The sequence below is a fragment of the Oncorhynchus nerka genome, linkage group LG11, assembly GCF_034236695.1.
Source record: "Oncorhynchus nerka isolate Pitt River linkage group LG11, Oner_Uvic_2.0, whole genome shotgun sequence".
Classification (NCBI taxonomy): Eukaryota; Metazoa; Chordata; class Actinopteri; order Salmoniformes; family Salmonidae; genus Oncorhynchus; species Oncorhynchus nerka.
Window position 1 is genome coordinate 65,171,720 of NC_088406.1, and position 27,759 is coordinate 65,199,478.

Consider the following 27,759-nt stretch of genomic DNA (forward strand, 5'->3'; position numbering starts at 1 on the left):
TTTTTGTTGTCGTTGTTGTTTTATTTCTCTGCATAAAAACATTATCCAAAACATTCTGGGTTAAAACATTCATGAATACAGTTATAGGGAATCACTTTTTCTATGGATACAGTATTACAAACTCAAATCAGGAGTAATGACTCAATATTACCACAACATAGGGATTTTCAGTTATGGTAAACATTGGAAGATGGCTTCTGATTTCTACAAAATGCTAACTTTTTGAAAATGTCTTCTATTCCATAAAGGGAATCTTTCAACAGGGTCAAAATACATTGAGGGGGGTGGAGTTCTCCCACAGAGAAAAGTGCCTGTTGATCATCTGTTATGCAAGTTAGTCGTCACAATTGTATTAGATGTACCAACGCAGCATTAGAAGAGACCATGATCCTCATTACCACAACCTAAAAAGACATTGATATACAAAAACACTTGTGGTGTACAATATTAGTAGTTTAAAAAAAAAAAAACAGTGATGACATGATGCATTTGAATCTCTCACACAACACTTCCACACACAAGAAGCGAAAATACAGAACACCAACTCTACAGCCTGTACAATAGCACAATGTGTAACAAAAAGATATTGTGCTTAAAAAAAAAGAAAAAAAAGCTTTCATGTTAAAATGTGCCATAAATTAACAAACAGGTTATCAGAAATATTGTAGTCGTGGGACTGGAGTGATATCATGGAAACGTTAGGAATGCCTTTTGGTTTCCGTCTTCTGGTTTGGTCAAGCTAAAGTCCCTCCTCCATGAGTCTACAACAATAAACAAATGGAGTGTTAAACTTCACTATCGTCTTCATCCGCATCATCATTTTGGGTGTATGACTTTAGATTATGGAAGGTAAATGAATGTATTCTCGGTTGGAAAAGTTTGGTTAACTCACCATAGGCTTCATCTCACGACCGTCTCCATCTGCCTCGGGCCGATCCCTTCCCGCCATATTCTTACTGTTCTCTACAAACTCCTAAAGAGGGAGAAGAGAGAGAAGAGAGAGAGTGACTGTGTTGGGTGTCGAGATAACAAGGAGAGTCTGGTGTAATACGTGCATAATCACTATTCACCATATAGAAACGTAGCCAAAGTAGCACAGGGTAAAAACAAAAGGCTATGTTCCATTAGCCACATTAGCTTACCAGTTAGAATGTACGGTTGTGATACATTGGAATGTTAGTGTGGATCATGGAACAGAGACATATACGTACCGATTCTCCACCGTCTACCAAAAGGCACAGTATGAATTTAACAACGGTGGAAACTCCCTCTAGCCAACGATTACAGCAGAGAGGAAAAGGCGACGTGAGATGTATAACTGGGCCCAACATTTGTCTTCTCCAGCAGATGGTGTTTTTCAGGTTTTTTTTTGTCGCTCATCAAGCTAAGAGTTTTACGAGGTCAATGAGTGTAGAATTCAAGAAAATGAACGACTTATTTACTACGTGAGGATTATTTGATCAAATAGAAGTTTCGTAACGCTTAGGTTGTTACGATTGTACTGATCTAAGTGGGACACGTGACATCATGACAACGTCAAGAAAAAAACATTTTATATCAGAGTTGTGCCTGTTGTTCACGCGCGTATCTGCTATCTCATTGGCTAGTATGGTCCCACCTGATCTTGTCCCGGCTGCTTTTTGAACACATTTATTTTCACTGTTAGAGCGGCCACTTGAGTATCTGATCAATATAATGGATTATCTGTGATTACACCAGTCCATTCCTTATAAATCCATGACAGGTGGAAAATCAGGACGCAGCCATAACCTCCCACCCACCCGGCCTCCCTTCTCCTCACCATGAGGGCCTTGTCCATGTAGAACTCTCGGCCGGGGCTGCCGTCGTTGTGCTTGGTGTCCACGGCGAAGCAGAGGAAGAGCACGTCCACCACGATCTCAAAGACGGACAGGAAGCAGTGGGCCACTAGCCAGGAGAACAGGCAGACGATGAGCAGGGGCAGCACCCACACCGTGTAGTCCCGCTGGTAGTTGAGCGACAATACGCCAACGAACGCAGTGCAGGAGACGATCAGTACCTGGACACACACACACGGATGAAGAGAAAGATGGAGAGAAAGGAGTGAGAGAAAGAGAGAAAGACAGAGACAGATTGAATCGTATTAGTATGCTTGTAAAATACACACAAAATTAACTAACAATAAACAATCCTAAAATGGCGTCGCTGTGCGGCCGTTACCTTTCCCAGGAAGAGGACAAAGTCCCCCACGGTGTTGATGGTGGCCACTCTGAGGGCATTCTCTACCAGGATGACGAAGGCGTCACGCGCCGACGTACAGAAGCTGGTGCTGTTGATCGCTGTCGCCGTGTACGCGTTCTGTGGTGAAAACAGACAAACAAGAGACAGAAGTATCATCAATAACAATGTGTGACTGCTGTCCTCTTGGAACGAGTCTCCCTTGTCAAATAGATTGCCGTCAATGATGTGACCTAATCAACATCTCAGATGACAATCAATCTGATTCTGATCGAACACTTACTTGATTCAGGTACATTAGACACTTCTTCAGGCACCACAAGCAGCAGATGCAGGATTTCAACATACAGCGAGCACAGGCATTTTCCTACAAACAGAAAATACACTGAGCTTTAGTTCTCCACCCATTGTCTGGCTTGACAAACTGGTGGTTGGTATAGGTGAAAGCGAGAATGTTTCAAAACGGCACATCAGCCACGTGAAGAGATCATTCTGTTCCAAAGCAGCACTGGGTGGGATATACCTAGTGCACACGAGCAAACGCCCTCAAACTCTTCAGAAAAGTCTCCTAAAAAAAAAACTCTCCGGTGGTTTTTTGATACTTCAGCACAGGGAAAAAAAAAAAAAAATCTGAGAACACGCCCACAGTCTCACAGACAGGTGAGTAGATTGGTGGGATGGGATGGGTGAAGAAATGTTACTGGTGTACAGTTTATGGCAATCTCCTGTTTTCTTTATCTATAGTACTTATGTTTAACTATATTTAGTACATTTACTCATTTCTACTGTATGTTGTAGGGTTAAACAACGTGAATCAAGATGGGTTAGTATTCCTTAATGCCCTGTTGACAACGGCACTAAAACTACTGAGAGCGGAGTCATTACAGGAAATGCTCTGTTAATATATATATATATCAAATTAAATGTAAAAAAAAAAAAAAAAAAATTTTTTTTATTTTTATTTAACTAGGCAAGTCAGCAAAGAACAAATTCTTATTTACAATGACGGCCTACACGGCCAAACCCGGACGACGCTGGGCCAATTGTGCGCCGCCCTATGGGTCTCCCAATCACGGCCGGTTGTGATACAGCTTGGAATCGAATCAGGGTGTCTGTAGTGACACCTCTAGCACTGAGATGCAGTGCCTTAGACCGCTGCACCACACGGGAGCCTTCATATTTAATGCATTATTGATTCTAATCTGGAGCTGGAGTCTATTATATTTTGATCTGAAGTATTTCAGAGTGTTTGCAGTAAAAAACAAAACTTATTTACAGTTTCGACTTTGCGCCCTCTCTAGATATGGCTTCCTCATGCAGTCTGAAGAGCAGTTCCTGTGCTCTGAGCAAAACACCACTTCATGTGGACAACTTCTGCATGGTCTGTATCACAAAGTACTGGGATAGCAAGGACCTGTGTCAATGTCCACTGAGTCAGGAGAAATTCTACAGACGACCTAAGCTTTGTGTCAACACAACCTACAAAGAGGTTGTAGAGAATTTTAAAAGGATGAGAGACAAAGGTAAAGATGAGTCCCCTTCCAAACCCGGAAAAGTGCCTTGTGACGTCTGCACTGGGACGAAGAGCAAGGCCCTGAAGTCCTGCCTGGCTTCTTACTGTGAGATTCACCTGGATCCTCATCAGATCGCCCCAGCCTTAAAGAGACACAAACTGGTCGACCCTGTGGAGAACCTGGAAGACAGGATCTGTCAGAAGCACGAAAGACTACTGGAGCATGAACAGACATGTGCATGTCAGTTCTGCACTGAGGCAGACCACAAGACTCATGACACTGTCCCTATAGAGGAAGAGTGACACAGAGAGAGATAGCAGAGTGTGTGCAGTCCTTCAGTACTCGGGTGCGCTCCATTGAGAAAAACCAGGCTGAGCTTGTTGAGGTGATTGAGGAGAAGCAGAAAGCAGTAGAGAGGCAGGCTGAAGGGTTCATTAAAAGAGCTGGAGCAGGAAATCCCTGAGCTCAGTGTTTACAGCGATCTGTGTGTGGGGACTGTGAGCTGGAGAAGACACTGGATAAAGAGATGGAGAAGCTGCCTGAAGTCAAACTGAAGATGATTCAGCAGTATGCAGTGGATGTGACTCTGGACCCTGATACAGCACATCACAAACTCATCCTGTCTGAAGATGGGAAACAAGTAAGACGTGGAGACATACCACAGAAACTTCCAGACAATCCAAAAAAGGTTTGATTGTTATGCCATGACCCTTGAAAAGGATGGTTAAGGGGAAGACTGACTGGGATGTAGGAGTGGCCAGAGTCCTTTGACAGGAAGGGGAAATTCACACTGAGCCCTGAGAATGGATTCTGGACTGTGTTCCACAGTCCTCTCCCTGAGAGAGAAGCCCCAGAAGGTGGGGGTGTTTGTGGACTATGAGGAGGGTCTCCTTTTATGATGTGGAGGCCAAGTCTCATATCTACTCTTCCACTCTCTGCACCTTTAAAGAGAAACTCTTTCCATTCCTTGAATCCTGTAATAATACTGATGGTAAAAACTCAGCCCCTCATCATCTCATGTTAATCACCCAGACTGATTAAACGATGAGGTAACTGCTTTTTTGCAACAGACCATTTACAAATCATCAAATGAGCGTATTTTGTCAGATTGATTAGAATATCCACATTGTCCTCTGAAATGTTCTGTACACCCTAACATCAATAATACATGATTGTATTTACTGAAAATCAAGACTCCACTGGAATGAAATATGAAAAGTTGTTGCTTTGATTATTCCTATCTACATAGTGCGCCTTCAGAAAATATTCATACCTTTGACTTACTCCACATTTTGTTGTTACAGCCTGAATTGAAATGGATTAAATATGTAATTTATTTCACCCATCTATACACAATTCCCCATTATGACAAATTCTGACTTGTGCTCTGATATCTGCTTCACTGATTTCTGCTCTCGTAAAAACCTGGGTTTTCTGCACGTTAAGACTAGAAGCTTATTACCTAAAATTGATCAATTGAAAGTGTGGGTTCACAGCTCCAATCCAGATGTGTTGGTCACTACTGAGACGTGGTTAAGGAAGAGTGTTTTGAATACTGATGTTAACCTTTCTGGTTGTAACCTTTTTCGACAAGACAGATCTTCCAAAGGTGGTCGAGTGGCAATCTTTACCAATGATCACCTTCAGTGCTCAGTTGTCTCCACCAAGTCTGTACCCAAACAATTTGATTTGCTGGTTTTAAGCATGAAACTTTCAAATAGCTCTTTGTTGACTGTTGCTGGGTGCTATCATCCTCCATCAGCACCGGCCTGTACCCTAAGCTCACTCCTGGCCCCATACACTAAGTCTGAATTTGTCCTGCTAGGTGACCAAAACTGGGACATGCTTAAACCACCTGACCAGGTCCTAAAACAATGGGACTCCCTAAATCTTTCTCAGATTAAATCACCAGTCCCACAAGGTATGATTCCAAACACCCAGAAAAGGCTACTCTCCTCGATGTTATCCTCACAAATAATCCTGATCGGTCATTACAGAAAACACCAGACTGATACCTTAGTGATAACTGTTTTACAGCCTGTGTTCGTAATGTCTGCTCAGTGAAACCTCCTGTCCTGATTTGTCATAGACACTCGCTAAAAAAAACAAATGATCAAGCCTTCCTTCATGAAGTGGCCTCTGTAAAATGGTATAGAATCAGCTCTGTCGCGCTGTTCAATGGTATTGAAAACAAACACGCCCCCATAAAGAAAATTAGGATTAAAAAAACAGGTCCAGCCCCTGGTTCGACCGTGATCTTGCAGAGTTACTCCACCTCAAGAATTGCATTTGGCAAAAGGCTAGGCACACGCATATTCAGGCTGACTGGCTCTCGTTCAGGCAAATGAGAAATAAGTGCACTCAGGCTAACGTTAGGCCAACGTTAGTTACTTTAAGGAGCAGTTCTCTCTCTCTGGGTCTAACCCCAAGAAGTTCTGGAAAACAGTTAAAGACCTGGAGAATGAACCCTTCTCCTCACAGCTGCCCATGTCCCTTAATGTTGATGTGGTTGTTACTGACAAGAAGCACATGGCTGAGCTCTTTAAATCACCACTTCATTAAGTCAGGATTCCTATTTGACTCAGCCATGCCTCCCTGCCCGTCCAACATTTCCTTATCTCTTACCCCTTCTAACGCGACAAGCCCTGATGTTTCTCCCTATTTTCCCCCTGCCCCGCTACAAAGTTTCTCCCTGCAGGCAGTCACTGAGTCCGAGGTGCTAAAGGAGCTCCTTAAACTTGACCCCAAAAAACATCTGGGTCATATGGTTTAGACCCTTTCTTCTTTAAGGCTGCTGCCCCTATCATCGCCAAGCCGATCTCCTTTCTTGAGAGGTTCCCATTGCTTGGAAGGCAGCCACAGTTCGTCCTTTATTTAAAGGGGGAGATCAAGCTGATCCTAACTGTTATAGGCCCATTTCTATTTCGCCCTGTTTATCAAAAGTGTTGGAAAAACTTGTAAATAATCAACTGACTTTCTTGATGTCTATAGTATTCTCTCGGGTATGCAATCTGGTTTCCGCTCAGGTTTTGGATGTGTCACTGCAACCTTAAAGGTCCTCCATGATGTCACCATTGCCCTTGATTCTAAGCAATATTGTGCTGCTATTTTTATTGACTTGGTCAAAGCTTTTGATACGGTAGACCCTTCAATTCTTGTGGGCCGGCTAAGGAGTATGTGTCTCTGAGGTGTCTTTGGCCTGGTTTGCTAATTACCACTCTCAAAGAGTGCAGTGTATAAAGTCAGAAAATCTGCTGTCTCAGACACTACCTGTCACCAAGGGAGTACCCCAAGGCTCAATCCTAGGCCCCACGCTCTTCTCAATTTACATCAACAACATAGCTCATGCAGGAAACTCTCTCATCCGTGTATATGCAGATGATAGTCTTCTACTCAGCTGGCCCCTCCTGGGATTTTGTGTTAAATGCTCTATAACAAACATTGTTCTGAACACCTCCAAAACAAAGGTCAAATGGTTTGGTAAGAAGAATGCCCCTCTTCCCACAGGTGTGATTACTACCTCTGAACGTTTAGAGCTTGAGGTAGTCAGCTCATACAAGTACTTGGGAGTATGGCTAGACGGTACACTGTCCTTCTCTCAGCACATAAAGCTGCAGGCTAAAGTTAAATCTAGACTTGGTTTACTCTATCATGTCTCCTCTTTCACCCCAGCTGCCAAACTAACCCTGATTTAGAGGACCATCCTACCCATGCTAGATTACAGAGACATTTTTATAGATCAGCAGGTAAGGGTGCTCTCAAGCGGATAGATGTTCTTTACCAGTCGGCCATCAGATTTGCCACCAATGCCCCTAATAGGACACATCACTGCACTCTATACTCCTCTTTAAACTGGTCACCTCTGTATACCTGTCGCAAGACCCACTGGTTGATGCTTATTTATAAAACCCTCTTAGCCCCCCCCCTTCTGAGATATCTACTGCAGCCCTCATCCTCCACATACAACATCCGTTCTACCAGTCACATTCTGTTAAAGGTCCCCAATGCACACACATGCCTGGGTCGCTGCTCTTTTCAGTTCGCTGCAGCTAGCGACTGGAACGAGCTGCAACAAACACTCAAACAGATGAATGATAAAGGACATACAGCGCCTTCAGAAAGTATTCACACCCCTCTACTTCGTCCACATTGTGTTACAAAATTGGATTAAAATAGATTTGTCATTTTTTTTGATAAACAATATACACAAAATACTCTAATGTCAAAGTGGAAGAAAAATGAACAACTAATACAATAAATGAGATTAAGACATGAAGGTCAGTCAAAGTAATACTGTCGTTTCTATTTGCTTAGTCTTTTACCAAATAGGGCTATCTTCATAATACGACCCCTACCTTGTCACAACACAACTGCTTGGCTCAAACACATTAAGAAGGAAAGAAATTCCACAAATTAACTTTTCACAAGGCACACCAGTTAAAACATCATTGGGATAGGGGGCAGCATTTTCACTTTTGGATGAAAAGCATGCCCAGAGTAAACTGCCTGCTACTCAGTCCCAGATGCTAATATATGCATATTATTAGTAGTTTTGGAAAGAAAACACTCTGAAGTTTCTAAAACTGTTTAAATTATGTCTGTGAGTATAACAGAACTCATATGGCAGGCAAAAACCTGAGACAAAATCCAACCAGGAAGTGGGAAATCTGAGGTTGGTCATTTTTCAACTCAGCCCCTATTGAAGATAGTGGGATATTGGTCGAGTTGCACTTCCTTAAGGCTTCTACTATGAAGGGGGGCTGAATGAGAGGGGAATGAGTCAGGTGTCTGCCAGAGAGCCACGCGCTTGTGACGCTCGTTCACATGAGAGGTACGTCTCGTTCCATTGCTTTTCTACAGACAAAGAAATTCTCCGTTTGGAATATTATTGAAGATTTATGATAACACCCTAAAGATTGATTTTATACATCGTTTGACATGTTTCTACAGACTAATGGAACTTTTTGACATTTCGTCTGCTCGTCCTAGTGAACGTGCTTCGTGAGTTTTGTTTTGTTTACCAAACGCGCTAGCAGAAGAAACTAGTTGGACATAAATGGTGGACATTATCGAACAAAACAAACATTTATTGTGGAACAGGGATTCCTGGGAGTGCATTCTGATAAAGATCAAAGGTAAGTGAATATTTATAATGCTATTTCTGACTAATGTTGACTAACCAACATGGCGGATATTTCTTTGGCTGGTTTGGGCTCTGAGCTCCGTACTCAGGTTATTGCATGGTTTGTTTTTTCCGTAAAGTTTTTTTGAAACCCCAAAAACGATTAATTACCAGCAGCGTCTAGGCCTTACCTTGAAATGCTTACTTACAAGTCCTTAACCAACAGTGCAGTCCAAGAACAGTTAAGAAAATATTTACGAAATAACTCAAAAATAATAAAAAGTAACACAATAAAATAACAATAACGAGGCTGTATACAGGGGGTAACGTTACCGAGGCAATGTGTGGGGATACAGGTTAGTTGAGGTAATTTGTTCATGTGGGTAGGGGTGAAGTGACTATGCATAGATAAACAACGAGTAGCAGCAGTGTACAAAACAAATGTACTGTGGTTGTCAATGTAAATAGTCTGGTGGCCATTTGATTAATTGTTCAGCAGTCTTATGGCTTGGGGGTAGAAGCTGTTAAGGAGCCTTTTGGTCCTAGACTTGGCGCTCCGGTACCACTTGTCAAGCGGGAGCAGAGAAAATAGTCTATAACTTGGGTGACTGGAGTCTCTGACAATTTTATGGGCTTTCCTCTGACAGGTATATCACTGGTCATGGTTCTAGAACTCACCATTGTGTTTTGTATCAAAAAGTGGGTTGGGTCTCGTTGTATGTAAGGAGAGAGCAGCATTTTCTTATGTTTATCTACAAAGCACTCATGTAGAAACTTCCTATGTATTGATAATCATGCTTGTATGACACTTTTGAATGTGGGTCAAAAGGTCATTTCCAAATGACCGAACCCGGTCCCAGGCTTGGATAATAACCCTGGAGGCCCATCGGTCTCCACAGAGATGGGTAAAGCTAATTTTATTTTTTTTGTGCCCTTTACAACTTCCAGAGCTCTCTGAAATGAGATGTTCCGGTCACCTTTGGTTAGTTCAGAGTAATAGAGGTCTCCCGACTGTAGTTGGCAAATGTTTTTCTTCATATGTTTTGTAATGTTGTATATGTTTGACGTATTTATGCAGGGATCATCTGTAAAAGAGACCCTAGTCTTAGTATGAAAAAAAAGAAGTATATTAAGGTTATAATGTAGAGAACAATGTAATGATTCATTCCATGTGATTTATAATGACATGGTGCAAAGAAAACTACGTTTTGACATTCATTTCGTTGAACCCTTTTGAACTGCCCCGTTTTTCTCAACACTCTAGAGCAGTACGCCAACACCCTACATACTCTGCCTTTAGAACTGATTGTGGACGTAGGTGACTGGGCTGAATGAGCTAAAGGACGTACTTTTCCTTTCAGCTGGTTGTGGATGTAGGTGAGGATGAGGCGAGGGATCTCCACCAAGGTGATGATGAAGGAGCCTTTGGCCACAGTGCCCAGGTGGTAGCGGGTCAGACACAGCATAGATGACACGATGGGGGTCATGGGCAGCTCAGATTTATTCCTGATGTCCACCGCGGGACAGAGGAAAAGAAGAAGAGTTGGAAATAGTCAAATTAACTGATACAGGACAGACTTGGGTTTAAATAGTATTATCCGTACAAATGGACCAATAAAGCAGGCACTGTACTGTAGCTAAGATTGATGTACTTTGCACTTTTGGGACAATTCCATTGGTTCAAATGCACCAGGCAAGCTCAATTAAGTGCAGCTAATGTATGACAGAATTTTTCAAAATATTTTGGACTGATACGGGATATTTCCAAGTGAACACATCACAAGCATGCCGTTACATCTACTACATTTCATCACAACACTCTCTCCTGACCTTGTGAAGTAGTAGGTGACCACAGCTCCGGCCACGGTCATCTGCTGGCAGGCCAGGATGAACTGACTGATCCAGATGAGGCCCACAGCATGGTACCACACCATGTACTGGAGTGGGCCTGATATACGATACTCCACCAGCCCTGTCTCTTCACTCTGCACTGGGCTACCTGTAGGGGCACACAGCTAAGGTCAGGGGTCAACCTTCTCGTTCTTTACAGGGTTCCCTACAGCCAGGTTTAAGGGTAGGCTGATCTCCTCTGATCTGCCAGGCATTCATAGATAACCGTTTTGTTCCTGGAAAGCTCCTGGTAGATTTTTTGGGGAAAAATATTTTAACTCATAAATTGGAATCAAATATAAGACAGCAAGATGACACCATTTTGCAACAACAAACACTGCAGCACGGATGACTTTGATGGACACCTATTTTTTTTTAAACGTGATCTAGTTTGTCGAACTCTAATCTGAATTAACATCCAGAAACAGATAAAAGGGCAGGGAGAGGGAAATAGTAGGCAGAACAAATTTGACAAAAACATGACGCTTTGTTGTAATTGAGGCTTCTCTGGTGGTGGTCTTGTTGATGAGGGAGATCGTGAATGTAGTGGGTATATTTCAGAGACTTGGTCTTTGACTGTGTGCCGAGCTGCCACCCACAGCACCAGACTGACCCAAGAATCTAAATAAGAGTTGGCGTCGAGTCATGCCACTTCTAGCCATGCGCTTTCAGTTCCAAAATGTCCCATGAGTGTGTTAATCACAATTAGGATGGACATAAACCTTATGTTGGTCAACCATGGTTTGCCAGCGCTGTGATAAGATAGTGTGTAAAAAAATGCATGTGAGGAATTTATCTGCACTGTATGCGTGTTAGCTAGCCAGACAGTAGGTAGAGGAATGTTTCCATAAATGTTTCTAATTAACTGACAATATGCCAACATTCCATTCAAACAATGATGTCAATCCACAGTCCTACACTGGCTCAAATCAGTTGATGATGGGCCTTAGACAAGTTGTAAACGCAACAAGTACTGATATTGAGCATGGTTACAGGCACACAATAAGATGATTATGGTGGACAGATTAATGCAGTGAACAAAAATATAAGCGCAACAATTAATGATTTTACTGAGGTACAGTTCAAATAAGGAAATCAGGCAATTTAAATAAATTCATTAGGCCCTAATGTATAGATTTCACATGACTGGGCAGGCTGGCGTGGTTAAACGTGGTCTACGGTTGTGAAGCCGGTTGGAAGTACTGCCAAATTCTCTAAAACGACGTTGGTGGCGGGTTATGGTAGAGAAATTAACATTAAATTCTCTGACAACAGCTCTGGTGGACATTCCGGCAGTCAGCCTGTCAATTGCACGCTCCATCAAATCTTGAGACATCTGTGGAATTGTGTATAGTGACAAAACTGCACATTTTAGAGTGGCCTTTTATTGACCCCCCAGCACAAGGTGCACCTGTGTAATGGTCATGCTGTTTAATCAGCTTCTTGATATACCACACCTGTCATGTGGATGGATTATCTTGGCAAAGTTGAAATGCTCACTAACAGGGAAGTAAACAAATTTGTGCACAACATTTTTGAGAAATACGCTTTTTGTGCGTATGGAGCATCAAGATAGTCATCTAAACGTGGGGCGGCAGGGTAGCCTAGTGGTTAGAGTGTTGGACTAGAAACCGGAAGGCTGCAAGTTCAAATCCCCGAGCTGACAAGGTACAAATCTGTTGTTCTGCCCCTGAACAGGCAGTTAACCCATGCCGTCTTTGAAAATAAGAATTTGTTCTTAACTAACTTGCCTAGTTAAATAAAGGTTAAAAAAAACACCGTACTCTGCTTATGTCCATACTCTGCTTACTGCCGTAATCTGTTTAATATTCAATTATTTAGTGTGCATGTAAATGTACTCATAATAGCACTCTAAGAAAACAAAATCAGACATTTATGGTCCATTTACATATATTTGAGAGGCTATTTGAACAGACTGTGTATAAAACACTTAGAAATTGTATTTATATGACAATATTGTTGGTTGACATTACACAATATCTGATGCATCACATACCTTACTTTTATTTTCCTGCATAAGTAAGTCAGGAAATGCATCATTAAACTGGTTTTGGATTTCTCCCTGACCAAGTTGGCTGCCATTTTCACCCCATTACGGAACTTAATGACATAGCCCATTAAGTAATTGAATAGGATCTACATGGTTAATCACCACATCACTAGCAGGATGAAGTGAACCAAACACTCCATACGTACAGTATCCAAACTTTCAATAGTGACGCAAGTCCACTTCCTTAATCTTTTACAGGGCATAAAATAATTGGAACTAATCTAAAAAGAAATATATGGCATCCTCACCAAAATGGTCTATTTAGATGTAAATATCTTGTTGAAAGGAGAAAATAAAGACATTAACAAAAATGTCCTTCACAACGTGACAAAGTTGTATTCTATTCTGACCTGCGGTTCCGAGGAAGAGGAGCACACCGAGCCAGGACACCCAGAAGAGCATGAGGCTGAGGAAGGTCCAGAAGGGCTGCAGGGCCAGCAGAGGCAGGTGAGTGAACACCTTGCCCGCCACGTGGAACAGGGTGATGGTTAGTGCCACGCGCTTCCTCATGAAGAACAGCAGCAGCAGCAGGATCACCTGAAAATGGTACATACACGATATAATGTAGTCGGAAAGTATTCAGGCCCCTTCACTTTTTCCACATTTTGTTATGTTACAGCCCTACTCTAAAATGGATTAAATTGAAAAAATCCTCAATCTACACACAATCCCCCATGGTGACAAAGCAAAAACAGGTTTTTAGAAATGTGTAAAAATAAATCAAACAGAAATCCCTTATTTACAGAAGTATTCAGACCCTTTGCTATGAGATTCAATATTTAGCTCAGGTGCATCCTGTTTCCATTGGTCAGCCTTGAGATGTTTCTTCAACTCGATTGTAGATGATTTGGAAAGGCACACACACACACACACACACCTGTCTACATAAGGTCCCACACTTGCAAAAACCAAGCCATGAGGTCGAAAACATTGTCTGTAGAGCTCCGAGACAGGATTATGTACCAAAACATTTCTGCAACATTGAAAGTCCCCAAGAACACAGTCGCTTCCATCATTCTTAAATGGAAGAAGTTTGGAACCACCAAGACTCTTCCTAGAGCTGGCCACCCAACCATCTCTGCAGCACTCCAGCAATCAGGCCTTAGTAGTGGCCAGACGGAAGCAACTCCTCAGTAAAAAATGTACATGACAACCCGCTTGGAGTTTGCCAAAAGGCACCTAAAGAGTCTCAGACCATGAGAAACAAGATTTTCTGGTCTGATGAAACCAAGACTGAACTATTTGGACTGAATGCCAAGCATTCTGGCGGAAACCTGGCACCATCCCTATGAAGAAGCATGGTTGTGGCAGCATCCAGGGACTGGGAGACTAGTCAGAATCAAAGGAAAGATGAACAAAGCAAAGTACAGAGAGCTCCTTGATGAAAACCTGCTCCAGAGCAGACAACGACCCTAAGCACACAGTCAAGAAAACCCAGGAGTGGCGTCGGGATAATTTCCCTGAGTGGCTCAGCCAGAGCCCAGACTTGAATCCAATCAAACATCTCTGGAGAGACCTGAAAATAGCTGTGCAACGATGCTCCCCATCCAACCTGACAGAGCTTGAGGATCTGCAGAGAAGAATGGGAGTAACTCCCCAAATACAGGTGTGCCAGGCTTGTAGCCTCATACCCCAAAAGACTCGAGGCAGTAATCTCTGCCAAAGGTGCTTCAACAAAGTACTGAGTAAAGGGTCTGAATACTTATGTAAATGCAGTGCTTAATTTGATCTGGATTTGGCACATCTCCGTTTTGGACTATTTTGTTCTCTCCACTTTTTGCAATGTAAAGACCATAACAAAAAGCAATCTACAGTGGGGCAAAAAAAGGATTTAGTCAGCCACCAATTGTGCAAGTTCTCCCACTTAAAAAGATAAGAGAGGCCTGTAATTTTCATCAATTTTTGTTCTCCTTTATCCTTGCCTTTATGTTCCTTTTTTGGTTCAATTTTCTTCCCAGTTTCAAACTTGCACAATACCAAAGGTTTTCAGAAATCTAGTGTGACAGACAAAATGAGAGAAAAAAAAAATCCAGAAAATCACATTGTAGGATTTTTTATGAATTTATTTGCAAATTATGGTGGAAAATAAGTATTTGGTCAATAACAAAAGTTTCTCAATACTTTGTTATATACCCTTTGTTGGCAATGAGAGGTCAAACGTTTTCTGTAAGTCTTCACAAGGCTTTCACACACTGTTGCTGGTATTTTGGCGCATTCCTCCATGCAGATCTCCTCTAGAGCAGTGATGTTTTGGGGCTGTTGCTGGGCAACACGGACTTTCAACTCCCTCCAAAGATTTTCTATGGGGTTGAGATCTGGAGACTGGCTAGGCCACTCCAGGACCTTGAAATGCTTCTTATGAAGCCACTCCTTCATTGCCCGGGCGATGTGTTTGGGATCATTGTCATGCTGAAATTCCCAGCCACGTTTCATCTTCAATGCCCTTGCTGATGGAAGGAGGTTTTCACTCAAAATCTCACGATACATGGCCCCATTCATTCTTTCCTTTACACGGATCAGTCGTCCTGGTCCCTTTGCAGAAAAACAGCCCCAAAGCATGTTTCCACCCCCATGCTTCACAGTAGGTATAGTGTTCTTTGGATGCAACTCAGCATTCTTTGTCCTCCAAACACGACGAGTTGAGTTTTTACCAAAAAGTTCTATTTTGGTTTCATCTGACCATATGACATTCTCCCAATCTTCTTCTGGATCATCCAAATGCTCTCTAGCAAACTTCAGACGTGTCTGGACATGTACTGGCTTAAGCAGGGGGACACGTCTGGCACTGCAGGATTTGAGTCCCTGGCGGCGTAGTGTGTTACTGATGGTAGGCTTTGTTACTTTGGTCCTAGCTCTCTGCAGGTCATTCACTAGGTCCCCCTGTGTGGTTCTGGGATTTTTGCTCACCGTTCTTGTGATCATTTTGACCCCACGGGGTGAGATCTTGCGTGGAGCCCCAGATCGAGGGAGATTATCAGTGGTCTTGTATGTCTTCCATTTCCTAATAATTGCTCCCACAGTAGATTTCTTCAAACCAAGCTGCTAACCTATTGCAGATTCAGTCTTCCTAGCCTGGTGCAGATCTACAATTTTGTTTCTGGTGTCCTTTGACAGCTCTTTGGTCTTTGGCCATAGTGGAGTTTGGAGTGTGACTGTTTGAGGTTGTGGATAGGTGTCTTTTATACTGATAACAAGTTCAAACAGGTGCCATTACTACAGGTAACGAGTGGAGGACAGAGGAGCCTCTTAAAGAAGAAGTTACAGGTCTGTGAGAGCCAGAAATCTTGCTTGTTTGTAGGTGACCAAATACTTATTTTCCACCATAATTTGCAAATAAATTAATTAAAAATCCTACAATGTGATTTTCTGGATTTTTCCCCCCCAAAAGATTCTGTCATAGTTGAAGTGTACCTATGATGAAAATTACAGGCCTCTCTCATCTTTTTAAGTGGGAGAACTTGCACAATTGGTGAATGACTAAATACTTTTTTGCCCCACTGGAAGTTAATTCAAGTTAAATATTTGTTAATTCTCCTGCTCCCACAAAAAAAAAACTAAACGCGAAAAAGTTCATTTTTCAGCCCGGGCCTAATATTCTAAGAGTTGATTCAGGTTGGGCCGATCCAGGTTTATGGTTTGCGCAACACTGTAACCTGTTGGAGACCAACGCGTGGCCGTGTGAGAAGAGCGCCAGTATCCCTCACATAACTACAACGAAATTAACATTTTATGATCCCTCTCACTCTCGCTGTTCTGATAGACACGAGCCTGCAACTCATCTCTCCATTGTTGCACTTCATCATTTCAGCAGCCTTGATAAATTGAAATAAATTAGCCAAAAGTTATAGAATTACTGCAGTCTGTCAGAAACAAAAGGAAATCATTCAGAATAGCCTACTACACCATGAAAAGGCCTCGAATTTAGCCACAGAGGATCAATAACTTATTTTTTTTATTGTCTAGCTGTGGATTGTAGACCAATAACAAGGAATAGCCTACCGTCGGGAACACGCAGCAAATCTGTCAGTGAAAAAACAGCATGCCAGACAAAACAGGCCTATCGCAGTATTTCAAATACAATCGAAGGAAAACACAGGTTGGAAAGCAAATGGCTCCTGCTGAAAAGAGAAGACTATCCTGAAGGCTACCAAAGTATTGGGTAACTTCCAAATATTGTTTTTTTTGAGAGCGAGCGAGAGAGAGAGAGAGAGAGAAGACTTTTGGCACAAGCGCATCTCTGCCATCACCAGCGAGGGAGCTGTGCATCATGGGGCAAGTCAGTGAAACTGGAAAGCATTTTTAGGACTATAATTTCTTCCTCACATTGTAGCCTACAATGTCTCCACACCCCTAGGCCTAGGCTAATGATGGATTCAATACAATATTCTACCAAAGTCTCCAGTCATGTAAAATGACGTAGAATTGCATGAAATACGTTTATAAAAAGGCAGATTTTTAGTAGCCTAGGGTTTGGGAAAAATGTTCCCAATGTGTGCACCTTCTGCAAGTACCTCTACTCTATGCCATTACGCAAATGCGATAAGCATGCAATGCTTTATTAAAAAGCAAAATAGTACCTCAGAGCTCCCCAGGTCACCCCCCTTGTGCTCACTTTTTGTTCCGGCACCTCCCGATTTACAAATTAAGACCCGTGAAAATGTGATATTTCATTTTTTATATATATTTTTTTATGTGCAAAAATGTCTAAAAATCTGTTTTTGCTTTGTCATTATGGGGTATTGTGGGTAGATTGATGAGGGACCATTTAAAAAAATCCATTTTAGAATAAAGGCTGTAACGTAACAAAATGTGAAAAAAGTCAAGCGGTCTGAATACCTTCAGAATGCACTATATGCTGGTTATCAGCTATAGGATAGGGTTGTGAATACATTTCAAATGAAGAGGAGTATGTAGGAATGCAGTGTTTTCCACTAGTGCCGACCGTATGCTAAACATCAGATTACAGACTCATTTTCAGCCGGCTACTTTTTCCACTTAAATTCACAAGGCTACTTTTCAATTTGCTAGTCAGAATTTTAAAAAAGTCTGCCAAGCCCTCTGTCACTAGAATAAACAATATGCATCTTCTAGTTTCCTATTGATGGGACAGGCACAGGGAAACAGTGATGGCAGGTACAGTCTGACGCGGAAGTTACGTTGTGACAGTCTGCTGTCAGTCCCGCCTCCCGGTAGGTACGTGTGGTAAGTATGATTTGTGTGCGCTGTGGATGTTTGCAGTCAAATTTCTTTACATGGAAGATGGGGAGAGGGTGATGCTTCTTTATGGTCTGCGAGTTCATTTCAGGGCTCTAGAGTGTGACCATTTTACTCGCATGTGCACCTATAAATAGATGAGTGAACTGAAAAAGTAAAGCATGAGCACATTCCTGCTGTAGCTACACTCAAGAGGATTGTCATTTTGTTTCATAGCTGACAGCTAATCACACAAAGAACCATAGATCTTATTCCTATGTAAAGAAATACATACAGTGCCTTGCAAAATTATTCATCCCCCTTGGCATTTCCTATTTTGTTGCATTACAACCTGTAACTTAAATGGATTTGTATTTGAATTTCATGTAATAAACAAACAAAATAGTCCCAATTGGTGAAGAGAAAAAAAGAAAAAAAAACTTGTTTCAAATAATAAAAAAATGGAAAAGTGGTGTGCATATTTAAGCTAAGTGTCACATGATCTCAGTGCACACACACACAATACATCTGTTCTGAAAGAGTCTGCAACACCACTAAGCAAGGGCCACCATGAAGACCAAGGAGCTCTCCAAACAGGTCAGGGGTAAAGTTGTGGAGAAGTACAGATCAGGGATATAAAAAATATCAGAAACTTTGAACATCCCACAGAGCACCATTAAATCCATTATAAAATAAATGGAAAGAATATGGCCCCACAACAAACCTGCCAAGAGAGGGCCGCCCACCAAAACTCACAGACCAGACAAGGAGGGCATTAATCAGAGGGAACAAAGAGACCAAAGACAACCCTGAAGGAGCTGCAAAGCTCCACAGCGGAGATTGGAGTATCTGTCCACAGGACCACTTTAAGCCATACACTCCACAGAGCTGGGCTTTAAGGAAGAATGACCAGAGAAAGGCCATTGTTTAAAGAAAATAATAAGCAAACACATTTGGTGTTCACCAAAAGGCATGTGGGAGACTCCCCAAACATATAGAAGAAAGTACTCTGGACAGATGAGACTAAAATTGGCCATCAAGGAAAATGCTGTCTGGCGCAAACGCAACACTTCTCATCACCCTAAGAACACCATCCCTGTGGGGAAGTTTTTCCCATCGGCAGGGACTGGGAAACTGGTCAGAAGTTCTTGAGAGAAACCTGTTTCAGTCTTCCAGAGATTTGACACTGGGACGGAGGTTCACCTTCCAGCAGGACAATGACCCTAAGCATACTGCTAAAGCAACACTCGAGTGGTTTATGGAGAAACATTTAAATGTCTTGGAATAGCCTAGTTAACCTCTTGCCTCTAGTTGGGACGCTTGCGTCCCAACTAGAGCTCTGGAAATGCAAATGTGCTACGCTAAATGCTAATAGTATTAGTTAAAACTCAAAAGTTCATTAAAATACACATGCAGGGTATCAAATTAAAGCTACACTCGTTGTGAATCCAGGCAACAAGTCAGATTTTTAAAATGCTTTTCGGCGACAGCATGAGAAGCTATTATCTGATAGCATGCACCAATACACTACAACAGAAAAGCACAGCAGGGGACGTAAACAAAATAATTAGCATTTCGGCGTTACACAAACCGCACAATAAAATAGAAAACAGTCATTACCTTTCACCATCTTCTTTGTTGGCACTCCTAGATGTCCCATAAACACTATTGGGTCTTTATTTCGATTAAATCGGGCCATATAAAGCCAAGATATCGTTATATGTAGACTGTGTGATAAACGAAAAAAACAGCGATTTCACAACGTAACGTCATTTTTTAAAATTCAAAAAGTAGACGATAAACTTTCACAAAACACTTCGAAATACGTTTGTAATGCTACTTTAGGTATTAGTAAACGTTAATAAGCGATAAAAATCATCCGTAGGCGATGTAAATATCATTAGCTGTCGTCTTGGAAAAAATTTCAGGAGAGAGCTCTTCCGGAATGATCTGGGCGGAGACCGGAGGTAAGTCGTGCCCCTCTTTCGGTTCAACCAAGAATCAAAGAGGATTCAATTCACAAGACTCTAGACAACATGGGGATGCTGTGGGAGTTGAATGCTCGGTCTTATCTAATTCGGCTCACTGTTAACAATTGCTTGAAGTGGCGCAAGGATATTTATTTCCATTTTCTGTGATCAGGTTTTCCTGCGCTTTCCGATGTAACGCACGTTATGTAATAGCCACAGTCGTGATTTAACCAGTTTTAAAAACGTCCGAGGGTTTCCTATCCACACATTCTAACCATATGAACGTACTATATTCCTGGCATGAGTAGCAGGGCGCTGAAATGTTGCGCGATTTTTAAGTAGAGGGTAGGAGCAACAGGTTAAAGCCCAGACCTCAATCCAATTGAGAATCTGTGCTATGACTTAAAGATTGTTGTACACCAGCGGAACCCATCCAACTTGAAGGAACTTGAGCAGTTTTGCCTTGAAGAATGGGCAAAACTCCCAGTGGCTAGATGTGCCAAGCTTATAGAGACATACCCCAAGAGACTAGCAGCTGTAATTGCTGCAAAAGGTGGCTCTACAAAGTATTGACTTTGGGGGGGTGAACAGTTATGCTCCGTCTTATTTGTGTCACAATAACAAATATTTTGCATCTTCAAAGTGGTAGGCATGTTGTGTAAATCGAATGACACAAACCCCCCCCCCCCCCCCAAAAAAAATCTATTTTAATTCCAGGTTGTAAGGCAACAAAATAAGAAAAATGCCAAGGGGTGAATACTTTCATAAGCCACTGTAGAATTCAAAATATCCCACCTCGCACACAGCAACAGTGCCTGGACCACATCAACAGTGCCTGGAGTGCTGTGCACACTGAGTGAAGTTCTGAAATATTCATTTTTAGAAGTGCACAGACACAGAAGTTGGTTGAATTTACCCAAAAATGTACTAGTGTGACTTTTTCCTCGTGTTTTTGGGCCATTTACATCGTTTTGTTCACATACACTAGGTTGTTCAACTGCTACTAGCAAAAGGATGTTGGAGAATCTTAGCTCTCAGACAAAATGTGAATCCCAACATTACCACGGTAAAAGCCGCCCCTTAAAGTGGCAGCTGAAAATGTTTGTCTCAGATGTGAGTCATATATTAGAGGGTACATTGATTGTACTAAATTGAGCATGGAACACCCCAAAAACCTTTTATTCATAAACTTTAGAGTAATTTTTGATCATAAAACCCTCTTCTTCAAATAATTTAATTGTGGGCTCCTTGTAAAACATGTCAGCGTAGAGGTATGGGTACATTTTCTATTTGTCTGGCTACTTTAGGTACTTGTGGAAAACACTGATTCGGAATGGTGGGGCGGCAGGTAGCCGCGCGGTTAAGAGCATTGGGCCAGTAACCGAAAGGTCGCTGGTTCAATATCCCCGAGCCCACTATGTGAAAAATCTGTGAGTGTCTGCCAAATGTCTAAAATGTAAATGTGGGTCAGGTCATTTCTGTCTGTATTACAGAAGAAACTATGGCTTTTATAGTTGCAGAATCAAGATACATTTTTGCAAAAGCGTTGGTCATGTTTTCCAGTTTTCCAGACTTAAAGCTTGCCTGTCTGTCAACATCAGGCTTTTTCTTGTTACTGAAAGAGCAAATACTTGATAACACAGTACATGCACTCTCACAACACACCGTACCCATATAAAACAGGAATCACACATGGCAACAAGCACACATGGCAACAAGCACACATGGCAACAAGCACACATGGCAACAAGCACACATGGCAACAAGCACACATGGCAACAAGCACACATGGCAACAAGCACACATGGCAACAAGCACACACACGTACCGTGAAGGCAGTGGCAAAGATGGCGTAGACCAGCAGAGCTTGGACGTTGTCTGTGGCCACCTGCTGTTGGGGTGTTGGGGAGGTACCAGTCTGGTCGGTCAGATTCGTCCTGTGGTCCACGTAGAGCCACCACAGAACCCCGGTCCCACCTGAAACACACAGTTCATTTGGCTCCCTGATTTTCATACTACTACTACTTCTTATTGAGCTCCCTATAATGACTATCCGGAGAGCAGTTGAAAAAACACATTATCCAGAGAGCAGTTGAAAAAACACATTATCCGGAGAGCAGTTGAAAAAACACATTATCCAGAGAGCAGTTGAAAAAACACATTATCCGGAGAGCAGTTGAAAAAACACATTATCCAGAGAGCAGTTGAAAAAACACATTATCCGGAGAGCAGTTGAAAAAACACATTATCCGGAGAGCAGTTGAAAAAACACATTATCCGGAGAGCAGTTGTAAAACATTATCTGGAGATAGTAATTCCTCACTGCAGGGACAATGGGATTGTGAGGAGAGAAGCTCATTCTGGTCCATGCTCAGTTTTTGCAGTGTGTTTTTGTAAGCAATCTAATTTCGTGATGTAAAATTTATTTGAACTCACATTTCACAATCTGACCTAATGGTTGGTGACCTTTTAGGCTTTAAATTAGAAATGTGCTATAATACATGTTTCTTCATACATTTTTAAGCACTACAGAATGAAGGAAGAGACGTTTGAGAGCCAAATGAACAGGAAGATTACCTATAGAGCCCAGAACCACGAGGGCGGTGAGGATCCAGACCAGCACGACAGAGATGTAGCGAATCACCACCATCAGGATTATGGAGAGGACTACAGACAGAGGAGGATATAAATAAAAGAAATGAAACAATGCCATTGTCATGACAAAAAATGCCTTATTATTGTATAACGGCTATATTTATTGAAACATAAGGCATAATTGTGTGATGTTTCATGTACGTTTAAGGGGGGGGGGGGCGGGGTGGCACGACTACTTCTTTTGGATGCCAGCGCTCTACAGTGCAACCTTCTTACTCGTATATGCGCTTAAATATTGTGCTGTCTGACCTGGTATTATCATTTAGGAGCACCAGTGCGCCTAGAATGAAAATCTCCCAGGTGATAATTGTTGCAATAATTAGGCTACTTCAAGGCACTGCAGCCCGAGTGCAGATTCATGACTGTCATGCTTGCACCATTACTACAAAGAAAACAGCTTGTTACCTCAAATATTCTCCATTGTGCTCCTACATTTCTACGTGTGCTCCTAAATCTTTCTCCTAAATTTCTGTGTGCTCCTAAATGTTTCTACTTAAAACATTTTTTTTTAAACGGTCAGCGTAGAGCCCTGGATGCCGTCAGCTCTCCTGGAGACATTTCCTGTTATCATTTCCTGACCCTGTCCCAGGAAACACAACTTTCTAGGTGGAGAGCAGAGGCCTCTTTGGCACAATTAAATCAGGCAGTTATATAGAGAGAGAGAAGTCATTCAGGATATACACTGCAATGCTTAACGAGGCTACACAGACAGCTCGAACATAAAATGCCACTTTAGGATGTACAGTACCTAGAGCCAGCACGCACAGGCCCATGATGATCTCCTTGCTGGCCATCACCCCGGCGATGACCCTGTGCAGCATGCTGTTGTCACTGACGAAGGTGACGAAGGCCTCAGCGAACTGGGCATAGCAGGAGATGTCCACGGGAGTGCAGCGGTGGAACACCGGGAGAGAATTACTGCACAAGGCGAGAGGATGAGGAAATGATATCATCAGCATAGTCTCGCTAGTGTCATTATATTTACTCGCTGTCGACTCGACACTGGTAAAAAAAAAAAAAAAAAGGACCGTACCTTGGTGGCACGGGGAGTTTGGGGCACTTTTTGGATCTCTCTCCGTGGCTTGGATACTTGGAGACTGGGATGTCGTACGAGCAGAGCTCCGACCCTATGTAAAGAGGAGAAATGGGAAATAAACATTGTGTAGTTCATTCATCCACACTGTGGAAATGACCAATGAATACATGCATAAAGTACGGATGAGAGCAGGAGGAACGCTCACCATTTTGCAGTGCAAACTTTTTGACGTCAGTGTACGTCTTGAGCTCTATGTCTGGACACCTGGACACACAGAGAGCCATGGACTTGATCTTCCTGTTCAGAATGTCAATGTTGCAAGGGTCTAGGAAGAAGACATACCTGGAAAAGGACAAAGAACAGGACTTCAATAAGGATGGAAGTAGAGAAACATCCTGAAAAGAGAGCGAGATGCATCTGTCAATGGCACATGCTCCTTGAAGGAAGCCAAGGGCCCAAGTCAAGTCAGACAGAACTAAACATCTGCACATTTGAGTAACATCCTTGAATGTTCTCTTCCATCTTGCAATACAATACATTGCACATTTTCCTAAGTATATTTTCATAGTAGACTTTGTGATGTAGGTTGAGTAAAATGTGATGTGGGACACAGCTTATCAAACAGTCAAATCTCTGTAGCCAAAACGCCCCTGCTGCCCCTCACTCAAAACGTCAATGGGCATACCAGCCCAGCTTATGAAACAAAGCCCATTGTCTCATTGAAACTGTTCCTAGAGACTGCTAGAATGGAAACTTACTGGACGAGCAGCTCAAAAAAAAAATCGTGTTTGAATAATTTATTCGAATATATTCCAAAAAAAAGAACACGGGCGTGAATTAATGCAGAACACTGCTGCACTCAGGCTGCATGTGAAATGGCACCCTATAACCTAGTGCACTATTATTGACACCAGCTCTGGTCAAAAAGAGTGCACTATATAGAGAATAGGGTGCCATTTCAGACCCACATCAGTCTTTTCTGACCACAGGTAACAAGAAGTGAGTATAGTAAGATTTCGAGTAAAGTGTCTTACAGTAACACCCTGTGCTAGCAAGCTAATTAAGCAATAAGGCACGAGGGGATGTGGTATATGGCCAATATACCACGGCTAAGGGCTGTTCTATCACACGACAACACGGAGTGCCTGGATACAACCTGTAGAAATGGTATATTGGCCATGTACCACAAACCCCCGAGGTGCCTTATTGCTATTATAAACTGATTACCAACGTAATTAGAGCAGTAAAAATGAAATGTTTTGTCATACCCGTGGTAAATCAGCATTCAGGGCTCGATCCCCCCCAGTTTATAATCCTCTGTAACCCACTGATCTCACTGGTTAACCCATCAACAAAACAAATGAGCCTCCAGGCTTTAACAGGCCTAGCATCAGATGAGCAAGAAAGTATAAGTGGCAAACTGGATTACCAAATTATGAAATCCGTGTTTGTGCACCGGTAATGTTAAATGGCGCGTGTTAAACTACCACAAAAAAGGCTTGTCGATTGTGGGGAGGAAGGGGGAGAGAGTTAGCCTGGTTAAATCACACTGAACAATGGCGAAGGCCACATTCTGTCTGGTTTAACCAGGCTAGGAGAGAGGAGTCATAACCTGCTGAGCCTACATTGTCATGGGAGTGGACAGCTCAACCAAAACATTGTTATTACTTTGCAATTACATGATAGGCTAATAACTGGTAAGCATCCATCTCGAGATGTTCCACATTTCCAACGCAACTTACTTGTTGTCGGTCTGATCCCGGCCACTGAGCTCGACCCCCTCGATCTTGCTATTCTTCTGACCGCAGGTGTTACCGTAGCTGTCGTAGCCAGAGATGAGCCTGGATGCAGCTCCCGTGGAAATGGAGAAACCAGCGATACAGGCCTACAGGGGAAGCAGCTTCCATTAATAACGATATCATCACCATCATGACAATGCACAAAAAAAATATTGGGGTAGCACTGAACTATGCTGGTAAATACAATGATCAGTATGTAGTGCCTTTTGCTTAAAAAAAACAGAAGGTTGTCTCCCACAATGCTTTGGTTCCAAATTCAAGTTGCAGTTGGTGAGGACAGAGAGGAAGAGGCGAAGCGAGGGGGACCCAAAGTCTGTCTTCTCCAGCATGTAACTTGTGTCAAATGTCATTAACAAAAAATGGTATGGCTTAGTTGCTACATGTCTTATTTGCTTGAATATACGTTTTGTAATAATTAGGTTGTTATGAATGTATTTCTATAATGAGGCCACGTTACATCCCGGCAACTATTAAGAGTTGTGTCTGGTAGTCACTAATTAACACAGACACAAAGTCATAAACCCTGCCTATTTCTACAATTTATCTTCTTCAAATGTGATTTTAAACCTCATCCTTAACCACACTGCTAACCTTATGCCCAACCCTAATCCTTAAATTAAGACAGAAATACAAATGTTTGTCTTCATTAATTTTTACGATACACTTTGTGGCCGTGGTAACTTGTGCCCATTCACACGCGTATCTGCCCCCTCATTGGCTAGAATGGTCCCACCTGATCTTGCCTCCTCTTGACTGCTTTCCATTTTTGAAGACATGTATTTTCATTAGAGCCGCCACTGGAGTATCTGGTCAATATAATGGATAATCTGTGGTGAGGAGCAACTGAAAAAATGTCCAGTCGACTGCAGTCGAAAGTTCATGACCTTTGATGACATGGTTGTTGTAAAAGTCATGCAGTCTACATGCAGTCCCAAATCGGACACTTTTTATAATAACGTGACCAGGGTTAGTTAACGTCTTGACAAAAGCGATCCGCTCGAACGCGCCCATGGTCAATCACAGTCAAACTCACCATTCCGATACAGAACAATGCGAATATGATGAGCCATGGAATATCCGTGCAGCTTCGATCCTCCAATGGTTTCCACTCGCGCTGCTTTTGCTAACAAATACAAATGACAAAGAATCAAAAATGGTCAACTGTGAATACCTGGTGCATGCGCGAAACTGTTTTAACCTGGCGTGCTTTCTAAAAAGACAACAACCTCAAATCAGTTTCACACACAACAACTACTGTACTGTAATTGAGTAAATCATTTACTTTCACCCAAATTAACACGCAAGCGTCTTTTTACACACGGAAGTAGCCCGTTGTTTAAAACGTAGGCAACTATGGCTAACTACATATAGTACAGACAACGCCTCGAAAGATCTGCAGTCGACAACAACGTGTACGTGTTCGTAGCTAAATGGATATCCCAAACAGATAATGTTAGCAACTTATCTGGCAAATCCAAAAATGTCTAGCTAGTTAGTTTTGGCTTAAATATCCCGAACCCCGATTACCTCTGAACTGCCACAGCATCCCATTGTTAACAGGCGATTTATGGAGTGACTGGAACTCCCAAAACACAACAATCGTTTAAGTTTCAAGTGCCCGCCTCACTTCCTTGCTTGTATGTTACACTGCGCTTCTAAACAGATTAGTTGTTTCGCAAACTCTTCCCCTCAGCTGCATCCATGGCCTCTATTGCTAATATGGAATACTTCGCAAGGATGTATATGTATATCCTACTTTTTTACTGCAGGTAAAAAGCAGGAAGAGTTCAACTTTCCTTGTGACCGAGGCGGAAGTGTCGCTGCAATCACACGTTTTTTATAATATTATTTTGTGGCACTGGATACTCTTTCACTGTAGGCTATACGTTGGACGCAATGGTACCCCCACTGAAAACCCATAGACAGGAAAACTGTGAAAACCCAAAGAGCTTATTGCAGACATTCACCTTATGGAAATAAATGTTTCTATTCAAATTCATGTTCTTTTGACATGAATACAAGTTGCAGAATTTGCTAACGGCTTTAAATAAAACATTTTTTTGTGTTAATGTTAGGGTGTTGGTGGACACAGACTTTTGTTATCCAAGAAACAAATGTGCTTTTGTTTATTTTGGCCAATAAAATCTTTCAGCTACTACAGGGCATAACAAAAGCACCATAAACTTCCACCAGAACCTCAGTGACAATGGCACTGACCATCCAGAGCCATTTGTAATGAGCATATCAAAGTCAACTGACAATTCAGTGTGAAAGGGAATTCTAATCCCACTG

The 27,759-nt window shown here is 42.2% G+C and overlaps 1 protein-coding gene across 1 annotated transcript; it reads right to left on the reverse strand.

Moving 5' to 3' along the window:
* Window positions 1-27,285, reverse strand: LOC115137343 (choline transporter-like protein 1). The gene is made up of 16 exons (XM_029673631.2): window positions 26,995-27,285; window positions 26,501-26,590; window positions 25,411-25,553; window positions 23,874-24,010; window positions 23,666-23,759; window positions 23,381-23,550; window positions 22,555-22,644; window positions 21,806-21,954; window positions 13,165-13,351; window positions 10,684-10,852; window positions 10,203-10,359; window positions 2,501-2,584; window positions 2,200-2,337; window positions 1,802-2,038; window positions 893-973; window positions 1-761 (listed from the first exon to the last, which is right to left on the reverse strand). The coding sequence occupies exons 1-16, from the start codon at window positions 27,016-27,018 to the stop codon at window positions 735-737; spliced, it is 1,977 nt and encodes a 658-aa protein (XP_029529491.1). The 5' UTR covers window positions 27,019-27,285; the 3' UTR covers window positions 1-734.
* Between the last annotated feature and the right edge of the window lie 474 nt (window positions 27,286-27,759).

What these genes read in the sequence shown, in the direction of transcription:
- LOC115137343 (XM_029673631.2), bottom strand. Translation starts at nt 27,018, where the DNA reads ATGGGATGCTGTGGCAGTTCAGAG. An exon ending in AAACTCCCCGTGCCACCAAG is followed by an intron (nt 23,551 to 23,665) that starts GTACGGTCCTTT and finishes CGCCTTGTGCAG; the next exon opens with TAATTCTCTCCCGGTGTTCC. An exon ending in CCTCTTCCTCGGAACCGCAG is followed by an intron (nt 10,853 to 13,164) that starts GTCAGAATAGAA and finishes GTGCCCCTACAG; the next exon opens with GTAGCCCAGTGCAGAGTGAA.